General features: G+C 46.2%; 1 protein-coding gene across 1 annotated transcript in view; it reads left to right on the forward strand.

Annotated features, from left to right (window-relative positions):
* AGBL4 (AGBL carboxypeptidase 4) overlaps positions 1–22,172 on the forward strand; it is a 1,388,984-nt gene extending 1,366,812 nt beyond the window's left edge. Inside the window, exons 12-13 of the mRNA XM_054036605.1 lie at positions 1,859–1,955; positions 19,706–22,172. Coding sequence (XP_053892580.1) covers positions 1,859–1,955; positions 19,706–19,826 — 218 coding nt within the window. The 3' untranslated portion in view covers positions 19,827–22,172. The remainder of the gene's footprint in view (positions 1–1,858; positions 1,956–19,705) is intronic.
* The last annotated feature ends 1,040 nt before the right edge of the window (positions 22,173–23,212 follow it).

A 23,212-nucleotide genomic window follows, 5' to 3' on the forward strand; every position in this document is an offset into this window, starting at 1 on the left:
GGAGAAGCCTTTTGAAACAGACTTTCAGTAGAAGTAGTGGAGCCACTTAAAGTAGTGGAGCTTAGGCAAAGCACTGGAAACTATATAGGAGGAACCCGATCCAGGATTGGCCGGACTGCAATTCTGACAGTCATCAAGGGTCATCTACCACAACTAGACCTTAGCTAATTTACCAGGCCTCTTAGGGTCACATCTGTTTATAACATTTCCAGCTTCCAGTCACAGAGTCAAAACTTTCGACTATTCCGAGTTAGTCTTTCCCCCTTTCTGGAAAAAAAAAAAAATGAATAGGGTTCTGACCAGGCTGCATGAACCTGATGTCTCAATCTCATTTGTTCTGATATCCTAAGGTGAGTAGGTGGATAAGAAAAGCTTCATTTAGAAGCTGGCATCTTTATGCAAGTGACTTAAAAACCCCTGACACGTTGCAATTCCAGAATTTCCTTCTAATGGAAGCACCAGCAGCTAATTGATATAATTTTACAAAATAAAACCGAAAGAGATTGATTTTCCTAAACTGGCAAAGGAAAATGGCACGGAGCAGCTAAAATGGAAGGAGTGTTGTGGTCAATTTCGATTCACCAGGTTCTGTACAGTGAGGTTCCCAGCTCACATACTGTGTAACTGCCACTGAAACAGTAGTTATTGTCACTGGCCAACGGACACCTTGAAAAATAGTGCAGAGTAGAATTTAGATTTTTTATATATATATAGTGTTTTGGCTTTGATTATCCCCAAGTGCTCATTGGAGGCCAGCAGTTCATGACTGTGTAGGCAAACATAGCAGTCTTTATGTCCTCAGTAAAATCTCACAGGGCAGAGCCATAGATGATGAAACCTGTTTCATTCATAATGGGCGAAATTCACCCAGTGCTGAAGGCAAGCCCAGAGAACTGCATAGGCCTTGCGCTGACCCTCAGCACCGGGATGCATTTCACCCAATGCAAACATTGTCCAGGACAACAGTGTTCCCATTTTTAAAAAAAAACGACCCTAGATTGTTTGATTTCTACCAAATGATCACTTTAGTGAAGGCTCAGAGCAGTTGCCTTGCTGTAACATCTCAGCAAGATGCACAGGCCCTCTGATAGCGCAGTGTCTACTTAGTACTGAATGTTAAGGTTGGCATTCGGTGAAATTCATGGGGATTAGAGACAGAGTAGGCCTGATGGGTAATTTTGTGCAATGCCCTCCCCCCTTCCCAGTTCCAAGGATTAGTCTCTACCGTGTACCTCCCAGTTCTGTTTTCAAATCCAAGTCTCTAGGTCAGGAATTACACCACAGAACCAAAGTACAGGAGCTCCTTCCTAGGTCAGGTGTGTGCAGCTCAAGATGAGCCCAAGCCAATGTTTCAGCTCCCACCTTTGAGGTTGCGTACTGAACCATTTAGGGTTCATACCATGAAATTCTAGATCTCAGCTCCTGGAGGCAAGTGCAGTACTGCTGAGATGCTGGCTGTTTTCCTGCAGGAGGATACCCTGGACCAGGAGAAGCAAGTTAATGTGCACCGTGCCTGATTAAACTTCTTGGGTATTTACTTTCCCTCATGAGAGAGGAAAGTATGCTGAGATCCCAGTAGACATTTGCGAAGTACATCAGAGGGGCCTGTTTCTTTCCCTTTATGATTTCATGCAACGTATTTTCTGCCTATGAAAACAAGAAGCAAACCAGACGACACTCACTTTAGCTGCTGACATAAGTTATTTTGTTGACCCTGCCCTGACGCTATTGGCATTGTGGGATGGTTAATGTAAAACTTGTTCATGCATCAAATAACAGTAATTTACCTTTACACTCTGCTTGTTTCCCCTCACCCCCAAGTCCTTTTCAAAGAAGTTCCTTAACTAAAAACTCACAGATATGAAGTTAGGGAGAAATGTGGCCAGAACATTCTCGGATTACTACCGGCTAAACACCATATCAGAGAGACCACTGGCACCTATCCCCAGCACGCGGTAGGTCAAAAAGCGATCTCAGCTCTTTTTACGTTTGTTTCTCTTGCTTTACCAGGACTACGTTTTTAATACCCTTACTGACTACACGTCGCTGGTATCTACGGGATTGTGGCTTTCTAATAAGTTTGTTACTCTAATTCTTTTTTATTTTATTGAAATTTCTTTCTAAACCAAGCAGTTACGATCTGAAAAAGACCTGGGTTATGCCTAAAATATTATTCCAGGGATTTTGGAGATCTCACACTTGAATTCTTCTCTCCTGCTAGCTGTACGCCAAACTGCAGTGTCTTCAATGGACTTATTCCTAATTTACACCAGTGTAAGAGAGAGGAGAATCAGACCTGCTGTATTTTAAATACCTTTCATTCTGGAAGTGAAATCTTGGGTGCTCGGGGGAAACGGCTCTGTTTCTCTTCAGACCAAGTCTGGCATCGGCAGTAGTGTGCTGGATTCCACACACCACCCTGCCAATGAGCCTCAGCCCTGAACGAAGGGATCACTTTGAACAGGGAGAGAGCAGCTAATGCTTCAGGTCCACTTGACACTTAGCTTCGCTGCTGAAGCAAGCTGATAATCTGACAACCGTGAACAGTCCCTGGGGTTAGTCACATGTATATTTATGGTTCCTCGGCCATCGGGACCAGTTGGAATGGCTGTTGTGATGCAGACACATGTCTACTAGGAAATGGGGTGAAACCACCTTACAAGGCAGTGTAAACTAAAGAGGACATGAGCGGAGCATTTCAAGTTCCCAGTTTCTCATCTCCGCTCTGGCACTGGCCTGCTACATAGCCTTGGGCAATTCACCTCACCTTTCTGTGCCTCAGGGTACATCTGCACTTTAGGATTTACACCTTCAGCTCTATCTCAAGGAGCCATACCAGCGCTAGCTTCTACTGAGAGAGCTCGCTAAAAATATTGTGTAGCCGTGCTGGTATGATATGCAAGAAGGGCTAGCTCCCCCGAATACGATCCCATTCAAGACCTTAGGCACGTACCAGGAGCCGCTAGCCCTTCCCACCGCTCACACTGCTGTGATTACACTTCTGTTTTTAGAGCACTAGCTCAAACAGAGCCAGCACAGGTATGTCTCTTTGAGCTGGGAATTACACCCACAGCCTGAAGTGTAGAAATACACACGGTTTCACTGTCTGTGAAGCAAGGATAATAGACTTAGCTCTCCAGGGAGGATTATAATAAATACAGTGCTTTGAACGCACAAAGCACTGTGAAAAGTGACAAGCAGACCAAGCAGGACTGGCATTTCCATTTCCTAGGAATGGCTGCAATTTTGACATTTGCTTTCATTCTTATTTGGAGAAAAACTAAAGAATTTGGAAATTTTTGGCCAAATTAAATTTTCAGAAAAAAACTATCTTTGGGTCAATCCAAATATTTCAGTGCTGACTTTTTTATTTTGTTTTTAAATTTATTTTCTCTTCTATTCTCATAAGGCCAAAACTTGGTTCTGATTTATTTTGTAAGGAGGTTTCTGCAGGAACGTGCGTCAGTTGAGAAAAGTCGGCATTTTCGGAGGGAAAAATGTCCGGATGGAAGACGTTTGACCAGCTCTAGTGACAATATTTTTATAGCACATTTCAGTCTAGGCCACAGACCAGCTGTCAGAGATTCTTTTGAGAACGCTGCGTCTTAAGTATGTTCCACTTGCAGCCATTTTGGCAGATGCTTATTGACATGGTCAGATTGTACCCGTTCTGCTGGAGTAACTGTTGAAACGTTCTCCATCTCCCTTTCTCCGCTGATGACTTTGACATAACAGTTTGTGGCCGGGATGAAGGGGGATCACCAGCGGTGCAGTTCTTATTGCTGTCCTTCTGCTGAGACCAGCAGGGCTGGCAATGAAAAGCATCTAGCATCTTCCTCCTCTCTTTTCCTCAAACTGAATGTATCATTTCTTCCAGACTCCTAGTGTCCACTGCCTCTGAGTCTGGGAAGCCAAACCTATTACAGAACCTAATTACCACCAGGCAGTGTAATGCCCTTCAGTAGCACTACTCAGTTACCTCAGCGTAAGGATTATTTTTTAAATTAAAGAGCCACTGTCAGGGCTAACAGAAGCATTGTAATCTCTTCAGACATCCATGCCCATCTCTATAGAAACAGATACACCAGAAGGGAAGTATATACATGTATAGAATCATTTTGCACAGTGTCAATTTCTTTTGTTACCCCCTCAGCTCTCTACTGGGGGGGAGGAGGGGGGGAGGATTCTTTTGCCTAGACTACTATCGCATACTACTATAAATTTCTACATATTGGTTAATACTTACCCCAAAGACGATGTATGTTTAGGGAATAGATTTTAAGTGATCCATGTTGTTAATGTCCTGAAAGCTCAGTAAATATATCAGATTCTCCCAGTAAGTAAGTAGACAAATGCCTTTTCTATTTGTATAATGGGCTTATTTACATAACGTATGATCATAGCTCTTTTGTGTGTGTGTGTGTGTGTGTGTGTGTGTGTGTGTGTGTGTGTGTGTGTGTGTATGTATACAGGGCCATCCTTAGGCATATGCAGCATACGCAGCTCTGTAGGGCACCCAAAAATTTGGAGCATCACCGGGACCACAGGCGTCAACTTCTCATCTTGCTGAGGGGTCCTCGCCCCCCGCTCCGCTCCAGGCCCAGCCCCCACTCCACCCCTTCCTCAAGCCCTGCCTCCGCTCCACCTCTTCCCACCCCTGCTCCACCTGCGCCCCACCTCATCCTGCTCCAGAAGTGCTGGGAGGGAGGGGGAGGAGTTGGTAAGCACAGGGCTGCCAGCGCACGAGAGGCATGGGGGGGGAAGGACAGAGAGGAGGAGCTTGGATCATCCACTAAATTTTCCCTGTGGGTGCTCCAGCCCCGAAGCACCCATCCACGGAGTCCGGGCCTATGACTGGGACCGCAGGTAGGAGCAGGCTGGCTCCTGTTCACCCGGGGTGCACTGCAGTGTCCTTAGTAGGCAGAAGGGAGAGGGTCTGGGGGTCATCTCTCTGCGGGGGACCGGGACTCTCCGCATCATTCTGTGAATAAATCAGAATTTTTTCTATAGCGCTACTTCTGTAGTACAAGTATAGTCCATCAGCATTAGAGTGTGCTTCATTTGTTTAAACTGTTTTAAATAAAGTGCATGTGGCAAGTTTTCCAATACTGTAAGCTTATGTTTGTGTTGCTAAGAGCAAGTCGGGCACAGGGGCACCAGTTTAACAATGCTGTGTAGGGCCCCATAAATCCTAAGGACGGCCGTGTGTGTGTGTGTGTGTGTGTGTGTGTGTGTGTGTACATAGTACACACACACACACACACACACACACACACACACACACACACACACATAGTACATAGTACATAGTACACACACACACACACACACAGGTGAATGAAATGAAGTATTTCTTTGAAGCTGTCATGTTAACTGGAAACATGTTCAAGGAGAAAGTCCTAGAGCTACTACTGGGAAGAGAGTTTTGAAGCTTTAATTATGCCTTGGCTCGGAAATGACAAAAGAAATGGATCTGAATATATAAAATGGTACCAAATATCTATGTAATGGGGGCTAATTATATGGCACAGATATTCACTTGAACCAGGACATGTTTTGACTACAGTTTATGAAAATACATTATAACATTACCAGATTCTCCATACTCATGAAAGGAAGGCGGCAAAAAGTTAATACATATGTGAAAGGAAACTAATTGGATCCTTTGTGCCAGCTACTATACATGAAACAATGGTTGTTTGAGGGAATTAGTGCTGCTGAATGGTGCTGGATTGACAGGCCTTAAAATAATAATAGTCTGTGACACTTATGTGGCGCATTTGATTAGAGGATCTCAACGCACCAAGAGTTAAGTGGCACTGTCTCCATCTGACAGATGGAGAATTTTAGGCATAGAACACGGAAATGACTTGCCCCTGGCTACATTTGAAGTCAAAGACATCTCTAGTAATAGATTTGAGGTTCCCTGACACCTAATCTAATGCCCTGGACCAGGCTGCCTGCCACTTAAAATCCTCTGTTTACCGACAGATCTACTAGACCGGTGGTTCTCAAACTAGGACCGCCGCCGCTTATTCAGAGAAAGCTCCTGTCGGGCCGGGCCAGTTTGTGTACCTGCCGCGTCCACAGGTTCGGCCGATCGCGGCTCCCACTGACCGTGGTTCGCTGCTCCAGGCCAATGGGGGCTGCGGGAAGTGGCGCGGGCCGAGGGATGTGCTGGCCGCCCTTCCCGCAGCCCCCATTGGCCTGGAGCGGTGAACCGCGGCCAGTGGGAACCGCAATCGGCCGAACCTGCGGACACGGCAGGTACACAAACCGGCCCAGCCCGACAGGGGCTTTCCCTGAACAAGTGGCGGACCGGCTTTGAGAATCACTGCCTTAGACTATTGGAAGTGGAAGGCCTTGTTTACATGTGATGGCCACTATTTTGGCCAACGCACCAGGAATTGAACCAGAGGCTTCCAGAGCTACAGCTTGAGCTGAAGTGGGGAACGCTAACGATTCATCTCTCTGCAAATTGACACACAGAGGGACCTGCAACACGCTCACCAGCCAGCTACTTACACACAAAAGTTGTACCACTTTAACTCTACCGGTAAATAAAGTGGTACAATCCCTCTGCCTCCTAGCACAGATGCCGTTATTCCAGGATGAAAGGGAACAGCTTTCCCCATGAGGGATCTCTATACTGATATAACTGCATTCACAGGAGGGATTGCACTGACACAACTGCTCTGGTTAAAAATCACTGCCCTAAGTGAAATCGTTATCCTGGTACAAAAACTGTGCAGATGAGGCAGGTCGACATTTCCCTTATATTGACTCATGCCCCGTCCATCAATGAGGCTCTGTCCAGTACAGGAGGGGCCACTGCTAAAGTTAAGATGGGATGTCAGTCCTTGAAGTTGCTGCTGAGTCTGCCAACAAGTGTGTCGATTGTGGTGGGGCATTTTGTGTTGTGAACACCTGGAGGCTAGAAACTAATCTCAGACCCACCAACTCGACTCTTTCTCCCCCATCCCTGTTGCATCCCTTAGTGCACATCCATGGTGAATTACAGGATGAGGATAATTGTCGTATTCTCCTCACCCTTCAGTGGGGACTCCAGCCCCCTCCCGTTTCTCATACTTCTCTTTAAAAGGGTCATTGTCCCCATCCTCCCCACAGGAGACCAGCTCCCTCTAGCTCTTCCATGTCCTTTGCCACCACAGGGTGTCCCAACCCAACTCCACCCTCACTTTGCTCCGTGCCTGCCCCTCACCTCTGCCTCCCTGACCCCTATAGACATCTGCATCTGGCCAGCTAGCCTTCCGCCTCCCCGTGTCTGAGCCTTTAGCTCAGCTCCCAAGGGAAGTGCATCCCAGAGCTCAGGGATCATTTCTCACTAGGACTAATTTCAGGCAGTAAGTCCTGATTTGCCCTGGTTCCCTGCTCCTGGAATACTTCCCTGATTTCCAAACCAGCATTCCCTTCTACACCTTAAAAACAGCCAAGGGCCTGCATCATCTGGGAGAGAAGTGGTTATTTTCCTAGAGGCTAAGCTTCCCTTTTAAAATATGTAAGTGTGTGTTTAGATGACCCAATGTGGGGGAAAGGTTGTAATGTCCTCATATGTGCACTAATGAATTAAAAGCATTGCTGGAAACACTAGACACATTATGGAGTGAGGATATATGCATCCTGGGAATCACTAATTAAGCACCAGAAACCTCAGAATTAGAAATCATTGGTCTGTTAGAGCTGTTTGAGCAGACAACATACCAGCTTAGCGTGAAGGACTTGGAACATTTCAGAGGGACTAAATCTAAGATACAGCTCACCCTGCAGCCACAGGCTGCTATCTAAGGGTGTGTTAAGTGCCCACAGACCAGAAGAATACAGTTTAGAAAGTTCTAATGGCTTTATGAGAGACCTGTTGATAAAGCGAAGGGTACGTGACTTCCATTCCTTATTGTGCTCTTCTCCTTTACGCTCCTCAGTAACTCTCAAATTCTGCCACAGTTGTGTAAGAACCATAGAATATCAGGGTTGGAAGGGACCTCAGAAGGTCATCTAGTCTAACCCCCCTGCTCAAAGCAGGACCAATCCCCAGACAGATTTTTGCCCCAGATCTTTAAATGGCCCCCTCAAGGATTGAACTCACAACACTGGGTTTAGTAGGCCCCTGCTCAAACCACTGAGCTATCCCTCCCCCCAAGAGAAGTGGGGGGCTAGATCCCCCTTATTATAGGTGGGGCCGGTTCCAGGACACTGGAACTGGCTCCTGTGCTCCTTGGTCCATATGTAATAACCTCCTGGTAAAGATGGAAAGGCCATTTATTTCATAGGGTTTATGGAGATAGGTGAGGATAGGTTCCTGGGTAGGATTGGGCATGAGCCTTGGAGACGTTCTTGAGACCATTCTTGTATTTTCCTTCTATTTCTTCCTTTGTTTATCACATTGTCCCAGACGGTGTCCCTTACTTTGATCCAGCCTATGCTGACGTTCTTGTTTATACCTTGATGCTTCCAGTCTTGGCTAGTGGAATTCCCTCTGTAGTGGTCTTTCTAACTTCCTACCCTGTACACTTCAAGAACCGCATCAATAATACTGTGGCCAGTTTTCAGACATGCTATGGGAATCGGGACTGAGCCCACCAGCTTGTTTCGTAGAAAACACTAAACCGCTGTTTTCTTTCCTCCTCTTCATCTTCCTATGTTGTTCTTCACTCTGCTTATTTGCTGCTGCATCCAACTCTGGGAAGCCTCTTAGTAAAACATTTTGTGATTGTTTTTAGGAGGAACACTAAGGCCCAGCTCCTCCAAGATATTTAGGCTCCTAACTTCCACTGAAATCAGTGAACGTTAGGCTCCTAAATACCTTTGGGAATCTGTGCCTAAGGGCTCAATTGTCCCTTGGCCTACATGCCTATAAGGAGAAGTAAGAGCCTTGGCTGCTCAGGCCTTGGTTCTGCATGTGCAGGAGTGGAGTATGAATAGCGAGAGCACTTCACACCGACAGCTCCCACATGGAGCAGGTGGGCAGGGAGGGCTGAAGAACAGGTGGAGCCCTGACTCTATTCCTCCAACTCTCCAGTGAGTGCAGTGGAGTTGGCGTAGTGAAGGGGGTCATTTACTGGGGATGTAGGATAGCAGCAAATTTATCCCTTCCCTGGGCCAATGGGGAAGCAGGGAGGGCATTATGCCTCCAAGGCACAATTTCTTCCCTGGGCTGTTCCTGGGACATCACTGCTCCATGCCATCCCATACATAGGCATGTAGCAAAGCTACAATCTAGTTCCAATAGAGAATAATAATTGTAACTGTTAGGTGCTCCTGCTAAGGTGCTGAGGTTCCATCCAATGCTTTGCAAATACAATAGGATACAGATACTACACCTCACATACCATCACATCTGCCTAATCACTTCTCAGGCACGAGAACATGTACAGACTAAAATGATCTTCAGTGTATTTCTAAAGACCAGCAGGGATTGTCTCAGATAGGGAACGTCCGGGACCAGTTCCTTCTATAGTCTTAGGGCAGCCAATATAAATGTAGGGAGGTAGTGGAATCTCCTTCCTTAGAAGTTTTTAAGGTCAGGCTTGACAAAGCCCTGGCTGGGATGATTTAGTTGGGAATTGGCCCTGCTTTGAGCAGGGGGTTGGACTAGATGATCTCTTGAAGTCCCTTCCAACCCTGATATTCTATGATTCTATATTCACCCACCAGATTTGGTGCTACCAGACAGAACCTAGAGGAACAGTGCAGAGTATGGTAAATCATGCAGCTGGTTCCTAATGCTAGTAATAAACTGTACTGGAGAGTCCCTTTACACCGTAGAAGGAAAACTCATATGGGCGCACCCGATGGGTCAAACTTCAATATAAATTATACTGGGATAAATCTGAAAAATCCCACTGCCTCCAATGGAGTTGCTTCGGATTTACACTGGGGTGAGATCAGAATCTGTCCCTATTTGTTTTAGCCATGAGTCCTTGGTTACTGAAAGAGATGAGATTGGTGCATTGTTAGCCTTGCTGCCCTATTGGTGCAGTGACATGACACAAGAAAAGGCAATGGTTTGCCCACCAAATGCTTATACTAATTGAAAAAACTGACTTTCTGGACCTTTCAGTAAATTCGATTCAATTAACCATCTCCATAGGCCAGAAATAGTCAAGTCAAACGTACAGTCTTCCACATCTGCTGGTGGAAAAGTGACTCCGATTCCAGATTTACATTCCAGCAGCACTGACAAACGGCCACAGCCGCTCAGAGCTGTGTGTGCATGGTTTGAGTGCCTCCACTCCTTCCTTTGGTGCCTTGTTAATAAGAAATAAAACTGACTTGGGACTTTAATGAGAGACTTCCTTGGAGCCTTCCTCCTCGAGGCATCTGCAAGTCAGGCTGCTTCTCTTGCCCACAGAGGGCTCAGGGCTCTTAACCTCCTAGGGCTGCTTGTAATGTCAACAGCTCACACTTCTCTACACAAGAGGTAGCAAGTAGACTTAGTTAGTTCTTGAGACACTGAAAAGCATCCAGTTTGTAAGTGCTATTGGCAGTGCTTCCTGCACAGACACTGCTAAATAAATGATATATTTTCCTTCTCTCTCCACTACACCCTGCCCATAAGAAAAGGGGGCAGGGAGAAATCACATAAATAATATAAGGAGAAAACAAACCTGTTCTCAACATTTCCCATTAACAAATCAGGATCCTTCCCAGAAGAGGAGAATAGCAAACTTCTTCTTGTGAATTTTATTACGACGACATGGGAATGCTGTGGTAGGTGCAGTTCCCACTTCCTACCAACAGGTGTCACCAGCATGAATTACAAATATTCTATAGGTTTCAGAGTAGCAGCCGTGCCTGTCTGTATCCGCAAAAAGAACAGGAGTACTTGTGGCACCTTAGAGCCTAACAAATTTATTTGAGCATAAGCTTTCACGGGCTAAAACCCACTTCATCAGACGCATGCAGTGGAAAATACGGTAGGAAGAGATATACACAGAGAACATGAAACAATGGGTGTTACCATACACACTATAACGAGAGTGATCAGTTAAGGTGAGCTATTACCAGCAGGAGAGAAAAAAAACTTTTTGTAGTGGTAATCAAAATGGCCCATTTCCAGCAGCTGACAAGAAGGTGTGAGGAACTCTAAGGGGGGAAAATAAACATGGGGAAATAGTTTTTGTCAGGTTGTAGCCATCCATGGGTGATGCCTTGGGATACGTCACAAGCTAACACAGAAATTATGCCTTGTGACAGTATCATTTACCTGCTGCCTACTCTTTTGTGTTCAGACAGCACCAGGCTACATCAGTTTCTAAAAATCGGCATTACTTTCCCAAGTAGGTCAATGTATTTTTAAAAAATTGCTGAGAATTCAAACAACTTTAATCTGATTTCCAGGGCGGCAAATTGCATTAGAAATGGAAGCGCTCTTACAATTTAAAGGCAAATTATATGTTTTGCCTTGAATTAATTTTTGTTTTTCCCCCTTTGCTATTGATAATTATAATCTGTCAGTTTACTCCTACATGCATCTGCACGTATTATGCAGATCCCGATACTTGTAGCTGTCGTTAAAGAAAACCTTTCAGGTTTTAAACTGTGACACATTTGCGTGGGTTCAATGAAAAGGATCCATTTACGGCGTTCTGGGAGATTTGCATTGCTTGGCTAGCCTCCAGCGGAGGGGTTCGCAAAAATACCATGTTACAACAATTACCCTGTCAAGGGCTGAGAAATCACAATCCCGGCTGGAACAACGAAGCCCTGGAGTTCAAGCACACACTAAGCACACTCCCCAAACCGCAGAAAACACATAAGGTTAGATCATGCCTTGAGGCACTCCCATGAGCAAATGATGGTGTATAAACCACTGTACTCCAGGAGCAGGCCAGGGGAACATACTATCTCCAGGAAACAAAGAGGGGAGTAAATTTACTGTTGCCCTGGACCATCCATTGGTAAAGTTACTATCCCTTCCTCCCTGCAGGCTCAGCTACTCCCTAGCAAGTGGGATCCTGGAGTCAAAGCTCCATCCCTTCCCTGCCTTCCTCCCATTCCCCTCCCCCAACTCCTCAGTCCCAGAAGGAGTTCCTATGCTCCTATGCAGGTGACCCAAAGTCTGGGTTGTAGCTGTGGATATGGGAATATAGTCAACATGACAGTCTAATCCAGACTTTCATTCTATAATATATACGCCCTGACATATGATATTTTGCCACTGTGGGATGGGGGGAGACAGAGGGACACCACCCACGTAGCAGTGGTTGTGCCTGCGACCGAGAGAGAAGCACTTGCAAGTAGAGCTGGGCAAAAGTTTGCAAATGAAACTTTTGGGGGTGAAAAATGCAGATTTGGGTAGACCGACATATTTTGCAAAATCATGTCGATTTCACCAAAGCGTTTCAGTTAAAATAAATGAGATTAAAATCGTTACCTTTGGTTTCACCCTTTTCAGAACAAAATGTTAGGATTCAAGCTGACGTCTTGTTTTGAAATTTCCCTCAATTTTATATAAACGGTGTTAAAAGAAAAAGCTTTAAATCCAAACAAAATGGTTCAATGGATCCGAAACATTGGTTTCGACTTTTTGCTTGGCAAGATTTTTTTTTTTTTAAATAATCATTTTGGATCAACCTGAAATGATTTCTCACTACCCTCCGGGGGTTTGTAACAGCCAGTGACCCAAATAATCACTTTTTCAGACGGTATAAGGTGAAAGATGGTGCTTCTCACAGCAGTAACCGGGAGCCTTCCCCAAGTGCAGCAGATTGCGTTTCCATTGTTCTGTCCCAGTGAGTAGGTCAAGTCCTCCTGGCAGCACTGTGACACACGGCCCCCTCATCCATGATGGCATGAGCTGGTGCAAATGGTACACGCACATGCGTGCACACAGGGGAGGGGGGGTTGAATTTGTGCTTTTTGTCCTTAAAATAGGCAGTTGTATCCACCAAAAAATCAATACCTTGTCAGCTAATGTCTAAGGATTTCGGACCATTCCTATAACGTGGTAAATTTGTTTTCATTGTTTATAATTGGCCTAGGTTTGGAACATGTACATTACCTAACTGCCAGCGCCTCCGCTTGTATTATCTGCTGTGCCATTTGATTTCTGTTTTTATCTTTCAAACCTGTCAGGCGTTCCCAGAAATGTCAAACGTGGTGCCAGTTACTTGTGCCGCTCAGAGACTGAAACATTTGAATTAATCAGTTGTTAATCGTTTGTTTGGAAAATGCGCGTCTTGTATACCTAGGAAACATTGTAAAAATTAGATCATCAGCTACAGCAGTGCGGGAAGAGTCCATTGTTTTGTAACCATTTTCAATTCCAATGAGCCTATTTTGATCCCTGGCATGTGGACATGTATAACCCTCTATTTCTTGCCCTTTCAACATAAGATCCAATTAAATTCGTTCCCCTTTCATTTGCAGGCTGCAGAGTCACTAGTTAAAATCTACCCCTTATCAGCTGAGTGTTTAGTCTGTGGACAAACCTAGGATAAAAAAGTAGGCGTGTGGTAATCATCATCGATACAAAGGAAGATTGGAATATTGTATAGGAAGATCTGGATGACCTTGAAGATTGGAGTAATGGAAGTGGGGTGAAATTCAATAGTACAAAGTGCAAGGTGATACACTTAGAGTCGAATCAGAAGAACTTCTGTTATAAGCTGGGAGTTCATCAGTTGAAAGCAAGAGATGAAGAGAGAGATCTGGGTGTGTGGGTCGATCACAGGGTGACTATGAGCCACTAATGTGATGCCGCTTCAAAAAACCCCTGAGATCCTAGGATGTACCTGGTAAGGCATTTCCTGTAGCGACAGGGCAGTGTTAATGCCATTGTACAAGGCACTGGTAAGATCTCATTTGGAATATGGTATACCATTCTGGTCACCCATGTTCAAGAAAGATTAATTCAAGCTGGCACAGGTGCAGAGAAGAGCTACTAAGGAGGGGGAATGGAGGCCCTATCTTATCAGAGGAAATTGAAGAGCTTGGCTTGTTTAGCCCAGCGAAATGAAAGCTGAGAGGGGAGCTGATTGCTCTCTATAAATACATAAGGGTGGTAAACACCAGGGAGGGTGAAGAACAATTTAAGCTGAAGGACAGTGTTGGCACTAGAAAAAGTGGGTGTAAACTGGCCATGAGCAAATTCAGGCTGGATATCAGAAGAAGGTTCCTAACCATCTGAGGGATGAGGTTCTGGAACATCCTCCAAATTGGAGCTGTGGGGGCAAATAACTTAATTAGGGTTGAGAGAGAGATGGAGAAATTTAGGAGTGGGATTGTATGATGGGGTTGCTTGTGATGGGTAGGGGGTCCCATCCAGTTTATGTCTTATGTTCCTAAAATCTCATGCTTCAGGGCTTTAGCCAGTCACCTGCAGGGATCAGGAAGGGAGCTGTTAGCTGCCTTTCCACGCTGTGTGGGCAGGAAGGGACAAGCTGCTTCCAGCCACAGGGGAGCAGAGGGGGAGGGGAGAGAAGAGAGGAACTCTGCTAAGACACAGGCCAGGTCATCCCTTCCCCCCGAAGCAGCTCCCGTCCCTTCCCTCCCTCACAGTGCCGAAAGGCTGCTGCTGGCCACATTCTGGTGTGAACCCTGGTGGAAATCTGAGGAGGGGGGCATGTGACCCTGCATGCCCCCGCACATGTTGCCTCAGGAAGACACTGTGCCAGGTACCAGGAGAGGTGGATCCGTCCCAGGGGCCCAGCCAGGCATGGAGGGCAGAGAGCGCAGGGCAGGGAGGGGAAGGTCCGTTGGTCACACCCCCTCACCCGTGTGAGAGAGCTGTATAGGAGTATGTGTGGGTCACCTCTCCCCGTGTGAACCCTAAAGCCTTAAAGATAAGAAGTAAATAAAAAGAATCCAACTATACAGTATTTCTTTTTAATGGGCTCAGTCAATTTGATGTTAATTTGAACCTTTGTACTGCAGAGTTCTGATTGACTGCTGTTGTACTCGCTTGAATGCAGATAATTTTACCAGGTGTCCCGTATTCAGCATAGGGAAATATGGTCGCCCTAAACTTGTGCATTGGTGCACCTCAGTCCCTTCTGTTCTTTGCCTGTGGCCCATAATAGGCCCGTGATATACAGATGGGACGAGATGATCTGTTGGTGTCTTCTGACCTAGAATTCTATGACTCTATAATCTGTGTGTATAAAAGTGCCCAAGACCAAAGACAGTGTCTTGCTTGCACTGTGAATCCCAAGGCAATAACCTGCCCTCCATTATGTACTGTCTTTTTCTAAAGTCTATTCTTTTATATACACCACGTTCTTGAGTTTACTGGACCATTTGCATAGCCTAAGAATTACAAATTCCTAAAGAGTTAGAATGATTCAGACAGTTTCTGTATTTGTTAACAACGGGTAATACATTGGGCTTAGGGCATATGTGATCTTGGCTCTCTGTTGTCTGGCTTAAATAGCTGATATACGTTGAAGTAGTAGCCCCATTTTGCAAACTAGGGAGAGAAAAGAAGGCCCTAGGACACTAGTCATCAGTGTGGACTCTGCCAATGCCAAATTGCAGACTTGAACTATTTTTCCTGTTGACATTAGAGTGGTTCAATTTTTTATACCCTAGGAAAAAAATTGTTTTCCACATTTCCTTACCTCAGAAATGGTTTTTTTAGGGCGCAATCAAGTGTGGCAAATTTCAGCCATAAAGGTGACTGTGTTTAGATTGCTGGAGAGGTATGTTTTGGGTACATAGTAAGTTGACTGCAAGTTTTGATCTAAATATGGCCTTGTAGCTGGCATGCCAAGTGCCCGGGAGAGTTAAGTTTGCAGAACAGTTTGCCATTACTGTAACATTAATGATCATGTGCTCCATGAGCACCTACTAAAAGCCATAGTTAGATCACTGGCTGCTGTCAGTTTATTGTATTTCCAAAATCACCTTGTCATATGGACCTGAAGTGAACAGTGCTCGTGGTATTCATGAACCAGCAGATGCTATAGTTCACCAGGTACTTAGATTACATCTAAAAATCACACCGTAAGATCTATTGCTGCGGCTGAAAGGTGAAGCACTGTTTCCCTTATCTGTGTTACAAATAACACCCTAGATTATTAAAAATGAGTGAGTTTTAAAGATCTGCTTTATCTTCTTGCCCCTGATCATATTGTTGTACTTCCTCACTTCACTCAGTGGATCAGGAGTAATGAGACTGGTCAGTTTCACTTTCTGGGGATGGGTCTGGACTATGCTAGTTTAGTTTGACGCCAGAGTAACTGCATAGAAATCAAAGGATTTGTACCGGAGTAAAGAGGGAGTGATGCTGTGAAGAATCAGGCCCTTTGTTTCTGATCAGTTTCATGTTTGTTCTTAAGCATTTACTGCAGCTGCTGTTGGGTTTCGGTTTCCATCACTGAGCCCAGAAATATTCATAGTTAATCAAATAAAACATCAAAAGCCCGTTCTTCATTCAATCTCCAGGCACATTAGGTTCATGAGTCCCCCATTTCCACGCCAAACCAATTGTTTTATTTAAATGTAAACAGTCCCCTTTTCAAAACATCATTGTGCCTTAGGATGGCGATTTAGCAAAAGGAAGTATCGTGTAAACGTCCATTATTTTCACATCTATTTTGACAAATCTTTCTACTAATAAAAACAAAGGAGCTAACCAATATCCAACTGCAGTTACAGCTCCCGGGTGAAAGTAGATCCCTCCAAATTATCAATGTGACATCAAGGAGTAGCGGCAACTTGGTTCAGTGCCTAGGATTAGGAATCAGGAGACCAAGCTGCTCTTCCCAGCTCTGCTCCAGAGCTGCTGTGTGGCCTTGGACAAATCCCTTCACTTTTCCCCCCTTTGTTTATTTCAGTTGTAAATCTCCTTGGGGCAGGTACTGTCTCTCATTACTTGTTTGTACAGCACCTTGCACAACGGGAGCGTGATCTTGGTTGGGCCTCTAGGCGCTGTGGTGGTCCATGTAAGTAATAATACTCCTCAAGGTGATGCTCAGAGGATAGGCAGGATGTTGCTGATCATTTAAATATTAGACCAGGAGTCTGGGGCCAGCTCTATTTGTATCTTCTCAGAGCAGCAGCGGATGAACAAACTGCACTGGCGGCATGACAGCTAAATGGACTCCTTCATCGGGGAGAGAGTCAAGAGATACAGACTGTGTAGAATAAGGCAACTGAGTCAGTGAGGGCAGCACGGAGGGTTGATCTAAGCCTATCAGTCATTGTGAGGCAGGTTGATGGCATGTTTTGTTTTCTCTAGTCAGGCTGGAAACTGATCCCTCAGTTTATAATGGAGAAGAAAATCAAAAGTCGTCTCTGGTTTTATAGCTGCCCAATGGGCAGGTTGGCTAGAGCGAGATAATTACGTGCCATGCCAAGATAAGAAAGAGGTGAAATAGAAGGATGTTATTTGTGAACCAGGCAGAGGGGTAAGTTATGGCCGCCCCAGTGCAGGTGGCGTACAGGGAGGCCTTTCTCCCCCTGCTGAATGCACCTTGCACAGAGGGCAGCCATAATTCACTCGCAAGATTGCAGAGCTCAGCGGATGGGGTGCTGGCTAGTCTACTGCTGTCAGCACTAATCGCCCCAGAGAGGGCGTGTGTGGGCAGGGAGGGACAAGTACAAATGCCTCTTTGCACTGCGCTCCTCCAGCGCCCGAGAGACGTTGCTGCTTTTCAACAGGAAGATGCCTAGGGTCTCTGCAGCTTCTTCCCAGACGCAGCATCTGGAGAGGCAGAGCTCAGCCTAAATCACGTAATGCTTTGCGGCCTTTCAGGCCCAATTCTGCACTGCAGGCCCTCAACTGCCAGGAGCTGCATGAGTGGCATCAGAATCCGGGGTGGAGGATATTGATTTAGTTAGACCCAGCCAGGGGCGGCTCCAGGCACCAGCGCAGCAAGCACGTGCCTGGGGCGGCAAGCCGCGGGGGGCGGCCTGCCGGTTGCTGTGAGGGCGGCAGGCAGGCGGCTTTCGGCGGCATGCCTGCAGGAGATCTGCCGGTCCCGCGGCTTCGGCGGCGGGGACGCCGATGGTGCGGGACCGGCGGACCTCCTGCAGGCATGTTGCCGAATCCACGTGACCAGCGGACCACCCGCAGGCGTGCCGCCGAAAGCCGCCAGCCTGCCACGTTTGGGACAGCAAAAAACATAGAGCCGCTCCTGGGCCCTGTGCTAGATTTTGTTTAAAAAAGAGAGGGGCATTACAACCTAACAGGAGTTAAATGTCTCAGGAGTTTTAAAGAATGAAACGGAGAGAGGCTTATTTAAAAATAAGAGTAGCGAACACTTCCCTGCGGTGCTGGGCACAGCCACGACAGCACTCTGCTTGGGCGTGAGAAGCAGGAAGTGAAACAGACTAGAAACAAAAGTGACACTATCTGGGTCTGTTTCATTGAAGAAGCTGAGGGTGAAGGGCAGAAAAGTAAACAAGTAGCAAAAAGCAATGAAAAGAAAATGAGACATTTCCAAGGCTTTGAGTCTTAATAATCTAAGTAGGGCCTGGATATGTAGGGTGGGAAGTCGCAGAGGTTCTGAGCTGGTCTGTCTCTGCTCCCATTGAAGTTGGTGGTGCAACTCCCTTGGACTTCACTAGCAGCAGGGTTTGCCCAGTAATGAGCAGATGGTGCAAAGAGATGGGCTGAATCCTGTCGCCACGATGGATCCTAAGAGCTGAGGCACTCTCAATTCCTATCGCAATATTGGCAAAGAAGCCCAAGGAAATTCTGGCTGTTTTACACCCACGGATGAACTTTGCATTAGCAAGCTCAAGGTTAGAGAGGTTGGAAGGAATTCGGAGAAGAGCATCAAATGTCACTGAGGCTGGAGGGGCTGACTTCGGAGAACATTTGAACAGTATTCAATATAATAGTTTGACTCAGGGCTCGTCTACACGGTGCCGCAGTCCAGATGACGGCGGTGTGAATTGTAAAGTGCTCTAACGTGCTGCGCTCAAACTGCCCTGTGTAGACCCTGCTGGCATGAACGAAAAGCTTCATGTCAACATAGTCCTGGCTGAACGTGACTACGTCACGAGAACTTGGCACCTTTCTGTTCGCACCAGCAGTGTCTACACAGGACGGCTAGAGTACCCTGCAATTCACATACCCCTAGTCTGGACTGTGGCGCTGTGTAGACAGGCCCTCGGAGGACATGTGTGTCTGCCAGTAGTGGAGGAAAGGGCATACGTGCAATGGCCACCATCTCGGGGACTGAAATGGGGACCTCCAGAGCTAAAAGCATGAGCAGCTATGACTTGAGCTGAAGAATGAGGCTTTGGAACCAGCTGCTTTGGATATCCTCTGTGGACTGGCATAGAGGCAGGACCTGTAACGCACGTTCGCCGGTGGGTTACATACACATTGGAGAAATACTCACAGTGGTGCAAGGGGGGATAACTAGGAGAAATTGTGTGGAATAAAGCAAAGAGAATTTTTAGTTGAACACCAGGAAAAATGGCTGTGAGATTACTAGACAGTGGAATGAGGGAAAAGGTAGAAACCTTCTCCAAACGGAAGAGGTAGAACCCCCATCACCAGGAATATATAAAGTTCGATTGGAGAAAACACTGGAGACTCGTGGAGGGAATAATCCTGCACTGGCCTGTAATAAATTAGACTTCCAGTTGAAGTCTCACTTGGAAACACACTCATTGCTCTGAGATTCTGCACAAAGGTTTTCCTAAGAACATCTCAAATGTGTGGTTTATGCAGTGCCGCAAGACTGTGTTACTTCACAATGGTTTTCTTCCCTCTCTTTTCCTTCTTCAGGAAAGAAAAAATGCCCCCCTTTAAATGTGCCACCCAGCGGGGCCCAGGGAATAGCCACCCAGGCCGCAAGCTACAGAAGAGAAGCCAGACGAACCCTACGGAGCTCTCTCACTCGTCATAAGGACATTGGGAAGCAGGCATTGCAGAAGTGGAGTTGGATCAGCCCCTTGGGGGGTTGAAATTGGTCTTTCTTGTCCCCCCAGATAAGTAAAATAACAAATAGTCGGGGTGGGGTGGGGGGGAGGCGAAATCAGCTAGAAATGTTACTCTTGATTTTCTTTTTACCAATGGTAAATCAGTTCCAGGTCTTTTGGCGCAGCTCTGAAAAATGTGAACAGATTGATTCACAAAAATCATTAATGTCAGCTGAAGAGCCATTAGTTACAAAGCGCGGGGGGGGGGGACCCCAAACCTCTCCCCCTCTCTGTCTTTAAAGGAGTCGTTGATTCACTAAGCAAACAATTCAAAGCCCCCCATCACCCAGTGCAATGTCTACCCCTTTAGTGTAAAATTCAGAAGGGTTTATGCAAGTCTCATGTGCTATTGAGATACCGTGTGCTATCGTGTATAGCAATAGCCCCTGGGGGTAAGCAGGCATGCTCCCGTGTACCCAGCTTTGTGCCATCCTTCATTTCCTGGCACATAGTTTTGCTCTTCCATCAGCTCTTGTCATGAGAGACTCCTGTAGCACTGTTAATTGCGAGAGACGCATGCACACCAATGTGTGTGATGGTTCTCGCTCACAGAGCCTGAGCTGAGCTGTGATGGGGGAGGATGTGTGGTGCCCAGGTAGGACCCTTGGGTGTCATTATTGTGCCTGCAGAAGCCGGTTCCAGGCATTACACTCCCCAGCAGCCCAGGCTAGACCTGTATAAGAGGCATAGCCTGTGTTCCCCAAGCAGTTTCTGGGTAATGGGCAGGAATACGCCCAGACCTGCCCCCAGTGCAATGCAAACTGTTGGCAGCATTGATTGGCCTCCCCCTCTTGGTTACTTCATGACGGGGCTGAGGAGCAAAGCATAGGGGGGACCCCCTGACTCTTCTTCCCCCACCTCCACAAGCTAGTCTGGCCCATAGTATCTACACGCATTGAAACTTGTGCTAAAAGCCATCTCCAGCGCGCAGCCTCCTCCCCAGGCCTCATGTGACCGACCTGAAGTGTCCCTCTGCTTTCCAGGGAAAGCGAGTTGAAACCTGATCACTGTTCCCTTGTGGGATCACCTTCTGCAGGTTCTATGGGGTTAGTGATGGGCTCAAGCTCTCCATTCCCGAACCCTGGGGAAGTTTAGATCTGGATCTTAGGGCCAGATTCTCAGCGGCTGATCCCCGATCCTGGGCCGGCCACGGCGCTGAAAAGGCCCTATGCAAAACTGAAAGCAGCTTTAGTTCGTTACACTGGCTGCAGTTGTGTCACATGGACATGCAGCAGCTGGGCATCTGGCAAAGCATCGGGCACTCCGCCTCCCTCTGAATATCCTCATCCTGTCCCCAACATGCCCCTGTCTGGTGAGTGTACATGGCTCTCCGTGGCAAGAGGATTCCCCTCTCTTAGGAGAATGCTTGGCTGGCCCATTAGGGCAGCTTTCCACTTGCTTTGCACTGACAAGGAAGCCCAGAGCAGGCAGGGTCGGGGCAGAAGATACGGCTTCGAGTTCTGCGGCTCGGGTACAGGTCTCACCCACAGCTATACGGCGATGTTTGAATATACAGCCAAACCTACAGCCTGTGCATCAGTTGTGTCATCCCCCCACACACACACACACTCACACACAGCCTCATGGTGGGGGTAAATGAGGGCAGAATATGGCCCTGTTTGGATCTGAAAAAGAAGAAAGTCCCAAGAAAGCGACAAAACTGTAAATGCACAGATGTTGTCAAATACAATCCATCAACCTGATTTTTTTTAATCTCTGGGAAGGGGAGAGACGGGAGAATAGGAAACAAGTTGAGAACAAGAAATAAGATGACCCACGGGAAGGAAAATGATAAAAACAAACTCAATATTGTCAGCATTTCAAGGTTACAGGGTTAAACTGTGTGCATTTTTAAGGAGGGTGAAATGCCTTAATATGATGAATACCAATGCATCTAAAAGGCACAGTGCTGCTTTCCTGGCTCTATAAGCAGAGTAATGAAGAGTGGGTGACAGCATGATAATTAAAATGACCTCTTGGAGATATGGATTAGAAGGCACGCAGAGCGGGGATAACTTGTCCTTTGAATTAATCTAGTGTTAATTTATTACTATAGTTGGATTTTATAAGGTTTTAGTGGAAGACTTTCAAAGTTGGTTTACTTGGAGGAAAAAAAAAAGTTCCCTTTGCATATTGATTGAAACAAAACAGTTGCAGAATTCCTTGGTGTTTCTTTCTGAATGGCTCCATGTATCTAGGATTTCAGGATATTCTAGGATATTCGTTGGAGAAGCTACTCTGGAAAGAATGAATAAAGTGATAAATGCAACAACTGAGCATGTCTTTGGATTTTCCTTCTCTTCCTCCCTGCAGCTGTGCTCACAATCCTTGGGGTTGGCTGGACAGTGAAGGATGGCTAATGGAGGCATGGTCACTGTCCTGCTACCAGTTCTCAAAGGTTCCTATCATTTGGCTTCTGTATTCCTACTGTTTTAATTTACATGGATATTTATTTCTTTACACAATGCACTCTTTGCCAGAGGATGTTGTGAAGGCCAAGACTATAACAGGGTTCAAAAAAGAACTAGATAAATTCATGGAGGATAGGTCCATCAGTGGCTATTAGCCAGGATGGGCAAGGATGATGTCCCTAGTCTCTGTTTGCCAGAAGTTGGGAATGGGCAACAGGGGATGGATCACTTGATGATTACCTGTTCTGTTCATTCCCTCTGAAGCACCTGGCTTTGGCCACTGTCAGGAGATAGGATACTGGGCTAGATGGACCCTTGGTCTGACCCAGAATGGCCATTCTTATGGCTTTATTGCCATGGAGATCAATCTCTTCACTCCTGACCTGCCTCCTTCCATTCAATCCTGCATCTCAGCCTGACCCTTCCTCCAATGTACTCCACCATCACCTCCTCTGCAACTTCATGTGCATTTCTACAGTACAATGGGGGTTCAATCCTGCCTGTGGATCTGGCCATCACTACAATAGAAATATTAAATAATGATAATATCTGGGACCCATCATCTCCCAAGCGATAACCCTGGCCCTGCCACCAACTTGGGCAAGTCATTCCACCTTTCTGTGTTCCCATCTGTAAACAGAGAATAATAATAATAAATTGGGGCCTGATTTGACCATCCTCCCATTGAGTAGTATTTTACTCTGCAAGCAGTCCCATTCAGAATGTGGTACAACATGAGTAAGGGTGGAACAGGCAGGCTCTTAATGTTTGTACTATGTGAAATGCTACATAAGTGCTAAATATTGTACCAAATTAAATCTCTCCTGGAATTCTGCAGGGCCAGCTTTGTGGAAGTTGTTTCTGATAGTCAAGGTGTATGTGTTTTGGATGGAGACAGATGG

Source organism: Malaclemys terrapin, chromosome 8, assembly GCF_027887155.1.
Source record: "Malaclemys terrapin pileata isolate rMalTer1 chromosome 8, rMalTer1.hap1, whole genome shotgun sequence".
Taxonomy (NCBI): domain Eukaryota; kingdom Metazoa; phylum Chordata; order Testudines; family Emydidae; genus Malaclemys; species Malaclemys terrapin.